This window comes from Vitis vinifera, chromosome 16 (assembly GCF_030704535.1).
Source record: "Vitis vinifera cultivar Pinot Noir 40024 chromosome 16, ASM3070453v1".
Lineage (NCBI taxonomy): Eukaryota > Viridiplantae > Streptophyta > Magnoliopsida > Vitales > Vitaceae > Vitis > Vitis vinifera.
The window spans coordinates 2,060,237-2,071,576 of NC_081820.1; the positions used below are offsets into that span (position 1 = coordinate 2,060,237).

Here is an 11,340-nt window from a genome sequence, read left to right on the forward strand (position 1 = left end):
ATTTTCACTATGATGAAAAGAGAATATAAGAGAATTTAAAACGTTTCATACTCAAGTTTTTTATTTTTCTTTTAAAAAACTTCCTCTCAAAATTAGCTACTATAAACATAATATAATAAATAGGATAACAAAATCATGTATAAAATCTCTTAAAGATCCTAACTTAAAATATTTTTAGTATTAGGATAATAATCAAACTAATAAATTGGTGTAAAGTATTTAATAAATGATTCTTTTAAAATTTATTTTTAAAAAAATGTTAAAATATTATAATTAAAATAATTGTAATTTAATTCCAAAATGATATGAGTTAACAATACTTTAATCAAAATCATTCTCAAACTAACTCTTTATTGGGAAAATGTATAACACTCTGAAAATTTTTTATGTCCCACTTGAGAGTTTAAAAGTATTTTTAGTGTATAACACTCCTTTTGGTGGGAAAATGTTGTCGCACTAAACATGCATTATTAAAAACTTGCATTTTATGTCTTTTAATTAGTTAGGTTGTGTTTGGTTCTCTAAAAATATTAAAAAATAAATGTTTAAGAAAAAAATGATATTTTTATATTTTTATTGTCCTACGAAAAATAGGAAAAAAAATCATATAAAATTAAAATTAGTTAAAAACTTATACATTTATAAATTATTTAATCTTTATATTAATGAGTTAAAATAAGTAAATTGAGTTTAAAGTAACGAATAAACATAATTTATTGATTTTTATTTTGTATTTTCCTTTACTTTTTCAAATTTATTTCAGAGACTTATTTGATAACTATTGTTGAAAATAGTGTTCTATTTTTTTAGAACAAAAAAAAAAATAGAAAAACATGTTTGACAACAAAAAATAATTTTTTTTTTGGTTTTTAAGAATAGAAAATATGATATTTTCAAATAACATATTTTTATTGTTTTCTATTATTTTCACTTTTTAAGTATTGTTTTAAAAAATAATTATATAAACATGTAGAATGATTAAAAACAAAACATTAAACATATAAATTATTTTTAAAAATATTAAAAACAAGTTAAAAATATTTTAGGTTTTCACATAAACTTTTATTTTACAAAACATTAGAAAACAATTTTCAAAAATTATTCTTAAAAACTGCTTTAAAAAATAGTTACCAAACAAACCATTGTAATTTTAAAATACATAAGTTTTTAACTAATTTTAATTATATTTAAATTTCTTATATATGTTTTGTATTGAAATCAAACATACGAAACCCATTTTTTTTCTTTTCTCATTTTCCGTGAACCAAATATAACGTAGCTTTTAATTAGACAATAAGCGCCTTGAGGTTGTGGTCTAGATTGTGATATAATAATTATTTTCTTATAAAAAAAATTCACCTTATTTGATGGGATATGAAAAGATTTTGGTATTTATTGGATATAATTTTTTTTTCCGCATTTAATCCATAATAAAAGTTATTGTAAATGTGATATGAATGTATTAATTATATCTAATTTCTCATTTGTGATATTTTAACACTTAAAAAGGAATTATTCTTTTTTCATCCTTTTATTTATTTATTTTCATATTTTCAGCTCTAAATTTTAAAGGGAGAAAATAAATATTTACTTTCTTATTATGGTAAAATACAATGATTTCAAGAAATGGAATTACCACATTTTAAATATCTATTATAATTTCTTTTTAGAAAAATAAAAAATATTATTTTAGTAATTAAATTAGTTGTGCTTGAAATAAATTGATTTAAATAGAAAATACCAAAATACCAATTATAGAAATACAGCATCTAAAAAAATTAAACAGAGTAGGATGAGGCAAAATAATATCTAAACCCGTGAGTTTTAAAAAAAATCTCAATCCTACCCCTAATCTATTAATGGGTAGTTGAAAAAAAATCCCAACCTATCATCATCCCTATTCAATACAATCCTTTAATTGATTTTATTCCAAATGAGTTTTCTTTTTAATTTCCTTGAGGGGTAAAAAGGAAAATTACTTATAGGAGAATTCCACAGTACGCAGCAGTTCCGAACGTAGGGGAGCATGGCTCACTAGTAGTTTTGATTTTGAATTCTGAAAATGCCCTTGGTTTTTCAGTTAATTACAGAAATGCCAACAAATCCAAATGCGGGAATAACGGAAGTCATATCGATTGCTTCTCTGTCTTCTCCTTAGACGTGACAAGTTACCCGATTTCATTGAAATGTGCTTCGCCACTCGCTCCCATGGTGCGTGAGTCACGCTCCGTTCAGACAAAAAGTAGTAGTTGAACCACACTCTCTAATCATATTCTTAATTTTATAATATGAAAATGGATTGCTATCTCACCTTCTTAATCTCAAACCGTCATATTTGTAGTTAAATCCGGCCGTTGATTAAAGATACAAATAAAATGAACTCAACATAAACAATTGATGAATTCTTTAAAGATTTTTGAACAATTTCGTTTTTAAAAATATAAGACGGAATCTATTTATAAAGATGACAACGAGACAAGTTTTTTCGGATACCCATTCTACTTTGTCTTTAATAAGACATGTTTGAAATTTAAATAACCTTTTTTAAAAATGAAACGGGTTCATGACGAGTTCAAGTATTACCTTGTTCTGTCCCATCCCATCCAAATCTATCAAATTAAATCTAAAAATTAATTTAATTTAATTTTTATATTTACATTTTTAATGTTATTATAATAATAATAATAATAAATACAATAAGTTATAAAAAAAATATAAATTTTTTAATTATTTATAAATATATATATTTTTTAATATAATTTTTTTTAAAAAAAATGGGATGGGACGAGAAGAGCATAAGATGAGGATAATAATTATTTTGGATAAACATGACAAGGGTGGAATGAAGGCAATCTTGAACTATCCCATTGCCATCCTTGTAACATTAGTCCGGATTGTGATTTTTCATTTAAAACACCGAAAATAAATTAAATTGAATATGATACAATAATATTAGTTACATTATTAACTTCTACATTAATTTTTATAATTGAAGCAGTTAGAATGATTTGTATGGACTATAGTAATAATTGTTTGTCATTACATAGTAATCATATGATTTTAGATGAGTACATTTGAATAAACCTAGGACAATTTGCAAGATAATTTTCTTTACCTAAAATAACAAAAAAATTTTGATTTTTATTGTTAAATCAAATCAAATCAAATTGAATAAAACTTATAAAACTAATTAAATTGGTTCAATTTGATTTTAATCCTCAAAACCGAATCGATTGCAGAAAGATGTGAAAATGGCCGATTGTAGTAACTCACAGCGTTTCCGGCTACACAGTACTGTTTCCACGGGAAGACTCGGCGAAATGGAAAGTCGGCGTTAGCGCGTCATCATCATACTCGCTTCTGCCACGTGGCAAACTCCCAATTGCTCATTTCTTTTTCATGTTTCCTTCCGCTTCCACCGCCTCCATTTCACCATAATACCAATAATGTCCTTGGCTGGTTTGACCGTTTGGACTTAGGATTATGCTTCATTTTTTTTTTATTCCAAATAAAATAAAATAAATACTAGGCTAAATTACTTTTACACTTTTGCCTCATCACATTAAAAGCTCAACAATTTGGCTTCTAAATTTATTTAAGCAACTTGTTGAATGAAAAAACAAGACTAAAATGTAAAAAAAAAAAAACACATATTACCCGTCATCGTTTGAGAAATTTTACTTCAAGATTACTAAATTCAAAATTGATTTTACTCAAGTTCAAATTGATATTTAAATTATAAATTAATTAATTAATTTTATGAATGATTTATAATTGGAGATAAGGTGTTACTAATTAAAAACGTACTCGAAATATTTGAGAATAAGAGTGTGTTTGTCAGTAATTATAAAAAATATTTATAATATTTTTAATACTTGAAGAATAAAAATTTTCAAGTATTATAAACTTTAAAAATACTTCCTCTCGGAATCACCATAAAAAACACTTTAATTTTTGAAAATTGCTTAATAATATTTTATAAAATAAAAATTTATTTAAGAATTTGAAATGTTTTTAACTTATATTTAATATTTTTAAATATATTTTAAAAATAATTTTATATTTAATGTTTTATTTTTAATTATCATACGTGATTGTATAATTATTTTTTTAAAAAGTCATAAAAAAATAAGTGAAAATAATAGAAAAAACTAAAAGATATTTTTGTGAAAATACCTATTTTGTGTTTTAAAAAATAAAAAATAAAAAACAATTTTTTATTATCAAATATGATTTTTTTTTTCATTATGAAGAATATAAAATTATTCTTGAAAATAATTATCAAATAAACCCTTAGATTTTTAAAAATATTTTCTAAATTTTGTAAAACACTTTTTTTTTTTTTCAAAAACACGTAATTTCTTAAAAAAAATATTTTTAAATTAAAAACATTTTTAACGGAATCTAACAAATTTGGACATAAATCATTTTCAACCGGAGTCTAACAAGTTTGGACAGAAAACATTAGACCGTGAGAGTGAAAGAAGAAAGAAAATAACCTTCTATTTATAAAAAAAATATTTTTTTAAGCATTTATTCCACTTTCAAAATTATATTCCTTATTTATTTATTTAAAAATATTATTTTAATAAAAATTGGATCTACCCCTGACCACACCAAACATACAATGCACTTTCACCTTACCTGATCAGAACCCAATTCTCTGGTATGTATGGTGTCCAAAGCCAAACGCCACGAAAACGACGTCGTCATGGTCCGCACACGCTTTCTTAAGAACACAACTCAGAGCCAGTTCTTAGTGTAGAGCCGGCGACCAACCAAAAGGAGTCATCTTTTTCTCTCATTTCATCTCACTTTCTCTCGTTTTCTATCTGTATCTTTAGAGTGTTTTAAATTCTCATGTAATGTATATAAAACTCTGAATGCTTCAATCATGCTTGGTCAAGCTCACGACTTGGTCTCTTTCTCTCTCTAAAGATTTTTGCTCTGAGTTCTGAACCATTCGGAGTGAAGTGGTCGATCCCAAAAAGGCATTATATCATACAGCTGACTTGTTTTCTAGGGGCCTCTATTGTTATCCTTCGGACATGGTCCGATCTTTGCTGATTTAGGTAAATTCCGATCTAACCGGAGATGGGTTTCTTTATTTTTCTGTTTTCGGTCTGTTTGGCTGCTGAGAAAGTAGAAGATGATGGGAAGGAAAGATATAGAAGTGGGTTTTTTGTTTTTATTTTTGTAGTTTGATGGTTTTTTGGGAAGTGAAATTGTTTGGTTAACTGTGTCTCTTTGTTTCTCTCCGCTGAGATTTACAGACCATTTTGAACTTCTTAGATCCCAAAAAATCTGCCTTCTTCTTCTTTGGACAAAGTCTGGTTTTTGTGCGTTTAGGTAAAATTTGACCTTGCTGGAGATGGGTTTCTTTTTTTTTTTTTTTTGGCTCTATAGGGGTGCTGAGAAAATGAAGGAAAATGGAAAGGAACAAAAAAAATTTGAAATGGGTTTTTCTTAGTGTAGCAATGTGGGTTTTCAGGAACTAGAAGTGTTTACTGAACTGCTTCTTAGTACCTTTTGTTTTCCTCGGGCTTCTTGGCAACCAACGGTGAATTTATAGATCCAAGTTGGTGTGTTGGTTTTTCAAGTTTGATCTTACTTAAAAGTAACTCTTTTGGTTGCTGAGAAAATGTGAGAAAACGGAAGGAATTTGAAGATTTGGGTCTTGGTGTTCTGGGATCCAGAGAAATCAGAACCTCCCTTGAGTAGCCTTAGGTGTTCTCAGTGTGTGTAGACATTCAACACTAAACTTTCTTTTCTTTTCTTTTCTGTTCTGCAGTTTCTCAGTAACCAAACAGAGGGTGGGGTTAAGAAATGCATTGATGCTTTCAATTTTGGAAAATCTCATGATTTGGTGATGAAGGACTGAATTTGATTAATTTCTTTCTTGAATTTCAGGATTCGTGATACCTAGATCTTTGGTAGTATTCAATTATGGCATCAAAATCATTCAAGGCCAGCCGATCATCCTTATCAACAACCTCAGATGTCTCTGATTCGATCCACAACAAGCCTCCCCTGCCTCCAACTGTGACATTTGGCCGAAGGACATCCTCAGGCAGGTATATAAGCTATTCAAGGGATGATCTTGATAGTGAACTTGGTAGTGGTGAATTTATGAACTACACTGTACACATACCACCTACACCTGACAACCAACCTATGGAAGGCTCCATGGATCCATCCATCTCACAGAAGGTTGAGGAGCAATATGTGTCGAATTCGCTCTTCACGGGTGGATTCAATAGTGTGACACGAGCTCATCTCATGGACAAGGTGATTGAATCCGAAACCAGCCATCCCCAGATGGCTGGCGCAAAAGGATCTTCATGTGCAATTCTCGGGTGCGATGCAAAGGTGATGAGTGATGAAAGGGGAGCAGACATTCTTCCTTGTGAATGTGATTTCAAAATATGCCGAGATTGTTATTTGGATGCGGTTAAAACTGGTGGTGGGATTTGCCCTGGATGTAAGGAGCCATATAAAGCCTTGGATTTGGATGAACTGGCGGTGGAAAATGGGCGTCCGCTTCCACTTCCACCACCAGCTGGGATGTCAAAAATGGAGAGGAGGTTGTCATTGATGAAATCGACAAAGTCAGTGCTGATGAGGAGCCAGACTGGGGATTTTGATCACAATCGATGGTTGTTTGAGACAAGGGGGACTTACGGGTATGGGAATGCTATTTGGCCAAAGGATGGGGTTTTTGGGAATGGGAAAGAAGATGATGCATCTGAGCCTCAAGAGTTAGTGAGCAAACCTTGGAGGCCACTCACACGAAAATTAAAGATACCTGCTGCTGTTCTGAGCCCATATCGGTATACATTCTTTTTTCAATCTTTACTCTCATTATGGATTATGAAAACTCCTATATGTGAGGTGTCATTTTCTTGAATTGATACTTTCTAGTTCTTGAAGTAAGATCTCATTTGCTTTTAGCTTATATTTCGTTACTGCTTTTCTTATTGGGTGATAATGATGCAGATGAGGAGTTATTTCAACTATGCTTTCTGATCACAACTAAAAGATAGCTTATTCTCAGTTTTTGCATCATATGTATTTTTTATATTGGTCCTTTGCTATAATGATATAAAGGAACAGTCAGTTCATGTGCCTCTAGTTGTTTAAACATATCATGCAACCCTCCTTTTTTCGGTTGTATTGTTGTTTTCACCCCAAAACTTGCTGTGTGTTTGAAATAAACAAGTTTCCTTTTAGTTAACTGTCTTTCCTTATGATATGAATATATCTGAAATTTCTTCATATTTTTCTCCATATTTGTGTGTATGTATAGTTTTTTTTTACTGGGTGTTGGGGACATGCGGGTGTTTTGAGGGGACCAGACACCAGAACACTGTTCCAAAAACGTATGACATTTGTTTTCATTCATTTACTCTTGAGGTCAAAATGGTTTTAGTTCACAAGCTGATTATTGAAACATATCAAGCCTTTGGACTTCCTGAGATCTAGCTTTGACTTTGATGCAGTTGATTTTATATCAAGCCTTTAATTCACAAAGGATGGACTAAATCATGCAATTGATATTATATTTCCCGAGTCACAAGAATATAGTTATTGATCATACTGCTATCATATTTAGAATGCATGTAAAACAAATGATGTTACTATCACAAATGTATCTTCTCAAATTTGAATGCAGTAATAATTCAAAATGATGTGATGTAAGATACATTGGAGTTGAGTCACTGTAAACCAAGAAAGAGACCTTTAGAAGTATTTGGTCTCTCCCTAAACTGGCTACACTGAATATCATGTGTGTCATTGCATGAAACTGTATAGAGTTTCTGTAATAATCCGAGCATTTGAAATGCTATTTGTAACAAAACTGATTGATTTATGCAGTATAAGTTTTTAGATTTTTCATTTCTTGTCTAGGCATGCTCATTTCTTCATCCCTTGCTTCCCTCTCTTTCTGAATGAGGAAATACTGGAAAAATTTTTAATAAATGAAAGTGATCACTAAAATTTTCACCCATCTATACAAATCATTAATTCCTGATAGGGATTTTATCAGTAAAATAAATTTATAAGCTATTGGGAGTATTGGGTAGAAATTTTCTTGTCATTCCATGGCTCTCTGCATGTCACGAACCCAATTATTTCATATGGTTGCACAGTTTCTTTATGTAATACCAGCTGACATATACTTTCTGCTTGCGACTGCAACTATGGTAACAGGCTTCTAATCTTTGTACGGATGGTAGCTCTTGGATTGTTCTTGGAATGGAGGGTCACGAATAAAAACGAGGATGCAGTCTGGTTATGGGGGATGTCGGTGGTTTGTGAGATTTGGTTTGCCTTCTCTTGGCTTCTTGATCAACTGCCCAAGCTCTGTCCTATTAATCGTTCCACCGATCTTAATGTTTTGAAGGAGAAATTTGAAACACCTAGCCCCAACAACCCCACTGGAAAATCTGATCTCCCAGGCATAGATATTTTTGTCTCCACTGCTGATCCAGAGAAGGAACCGCCTCTTGTCACTGCAAATACCATCTTGTCCATCCTAGCTGCTGATTATCCTGTTGAAAAGCTTGCTTGCTATGTTTCTGATGATGGAGGTGCACTGCTAACTTTTGAAGCCATGGCAGAAGCTGCTAGCTTTGCAAACACATGGGTTCCGTTTTGCAGAAAGCATGATATTGAGCCAAGGAACCCAGAAACTTATTTCAATTTAAAGAGGGATCCTTATAAGAACAAAGTGCGGCCTGACTTTGTCAAGGACCGTAGACGGGTCAAGCGTGAGTATGATGAGTTCAAGGTGAGAATCAATGGCTTGCCTGATTCTATCCGTCGCCGATCTGATGCATATCATGCTCGGGAGGAAATCAAGGCAATGAAACTTCAGAGACAGAATAGAGACGATGAAGCTGTGGAGACTGTGAAGGTCCCTAAAGCTACTTGGATGGCTGATGGAACCCATTGGCCTGGGACTTGGATGAATCCTGGATCCGAGCACTCTAAGGGTGATCATGCTGGAATAATACAGGTATTACCCTTTATTCATATAATTGCTGAAGTATCAATCAGCTCTTTAGGTGGCCTGTGTATACTTCCTGTATACTTTGGGATGTTGTTTGGGCATTTCCTTTTAATATACACTCATTGTTTTACCTATGAAAAAAAAATGAATTAGCTCTTTAAGGTTGTGTTAAAATGAAAAGAAAAGCTGAACATGACCTTCTTAAATGATTCAGGTGATGCTGAAACCCCCGAGTGATGAGCCTTTGCAAAGTACTGCTGATGATACCAGACTAATTGACCTCACTGATGTGGACATTCGTCTCCCCTTGCTTGTTTATGTTTCCCGTGAGAAGCGTCCTGGCTATGATCACAACAAGAAAGCAGGGGCCATGAATGCATTGGTTCGAGCATCAGCAATCATGTCCAATGGTCCTTTCATTCTCAACCTTGACTGTGACCACTACATCTACAACTCCCAGGCCATGAGAGAAGGCATGTGTTTCATGATGGACCGGGGTGGTGATCGCATTTGCTATGTACAGTTCCCTCAGAGGTTTGAGGGTATTGATCCATCTGATCGATATGCAAATCACAACACTGTTTTCTTTGATGTCAATATGCGTGCCCTTGATGGATTACAGGGCCCAGTCTATGTTGGAACTGGATGCCTCTTCAGAAGGATTGCCCTTTATGGCTTTGACCCACCTAGATCAAAAGAACACCATCCTGGTTGCTGCAGCTGCTGCTTTTCTCGTCGCAAGAAGCATGTTAGTGTTGCCACTACCCCAGAAGAGAACCGAGCCTTGAGGATGGGCGATTCTGATGATGAAGAAATGAGCCTCTCCCTTCTTCCTAAGAGGTTTGGAAACTCAAATTTCCTAATTGATTCAATCCCAGTGGCAGAGTTTCAAGGCCGTCCCCTGGCAGATCATCCAGCCGTGAAGAATGGACGGCCACCTGGTGCTCTTACCATTCCTCGAGAGCTTCTTGATGCATCAACTGTTGCAGAGGCAATCAGTGTCATCTCCTGCTGGTATGAAGATAAGACTGAGTGGGGAAATCGTGTCGGGTGGATTTATGGGTCTGTTACTGAAGATGTGGTTACTGGGTACAGGATGCACAACAGAGGATGGAAATCTGTTTACTGTGTCACCAAGAGGGATGCCTTTCGGGGAACTGCTCCCATCAATCTCACTGATAGGCTCCATCAAGTCCTCAGGTGGGCTACTGGCTCAGTTGAAATTTTCTTCTCCCGTAACAATGCTCTCCTGGCCAGCCCAAGAATGAAGCTTCTGCAGAGGGTAGCCTACCTTAATGTCGGAATCTACCCCTTTACCTCAATCTTCTTGATCGTCTATTGCTTCCTTCCTGCACTCTCTCTCTTCTCTGGCCAGTTCATCGTTCAGACCCTCAATGTCACTTTCCTTACCTACCTCCTGGTTATCACTGTGACCCTATGTATGCTTGCTGTGCTCGAGATTAAATGGTCTGGAATTGAGCTTGAAGAGTGGTGGAGGAATGAGCAGTTTTGGTTGATTGGAGGCACTAGTGCTCATCTTGCTGCCGTTCTTCAGGGGCTACTGAAAGTCATTGCAGGGATAGAAATATCCTTCACCTTGACATCCAAATCAGGCGGTGATGACATTGATGATGAGTATGCAGATCTCTATGTTGTCAAATGGACATCACTGATGATTCCACCAATCACAATCATGATGACCAACTTGATTGCAATTGCAGTTGCTTTTAGCCGAACAATATATAGTGTGTTACCTCAGTGGAGCCGTCTGCTAGGTGGGGTTTTCTTCAGCTTCTGGGTCTTGGCTCATCTCTACCCCTTTGCCAAGGGACTCATGGGAAGAAGAGGAAGGACTCCCACCATTGTTTTTGTATGGTCGGGACTCATTGCAATCACCATTTCCCTCCTTTGGGTGGCTATCAGCCCCCCATCAGGTTCTACCCAAATTGGAGGTTCATTTGAGTTCCCTTGATAGGTCATTTTTTTTTTCATATCAAAGTGAAATTGTTTTCAGAGTTTCCTTTATTAATTCTTTGTACAAGTTGATCATGTTGGTGCACAGACTAGGTGTGTTTTATTTTCATGCCATTTAAATTTAGTGGTAACTTTCAACAATTTGACTGAGATGGATGAGAAATATTTGGGTCTTATGGCATCTTAGTTATTTGTAAGATGCCATATGAATAACCTTAATTATTTCATTTTTTTTTAATTTTTCATTAAGAGAATTCCTACATGATACCACTGCATGTCGATGATGGTGGTATGGATTTAATTGTTTCATATAGAGGATAAGGAATTGTGCTTAGATTCATTCTTTGATGATC

The 11,340-nt window shown here is 33.6% G+C and overlaps 1 protein-coding gene across 1 annotated transcript; it reads left to right on the top strand.

The window, feature by feature from the left end:
- The first annotated feature begins 4,701 nt into the window (after positions 1-4,701).
- Positions 4,702-11,128, top strand: LOC100261385 (cellulose synthase-like protein D3). The gene is made up of 4 exons (XM_002274860.3): positions 4,702-5,072; positions 5,911-6,830; positions 8,212-9,019; positions 9,228-11,128. The coding sequence occupies exons 2-4, from the start codon at positions 5,947-5,949 to the stop codon at positions 10,983-10,985; spliced, it is 3,450 nt and encodes a 1,149-aa protein (XP_002274896.1). The 5' UTR covers positions 4,702-5,072; positions 5,911-5,946; the 3' UTR covers positions 10,986-11,128.
- Positions 11,129-11,340: the final 212 nt, after the last annotated feature.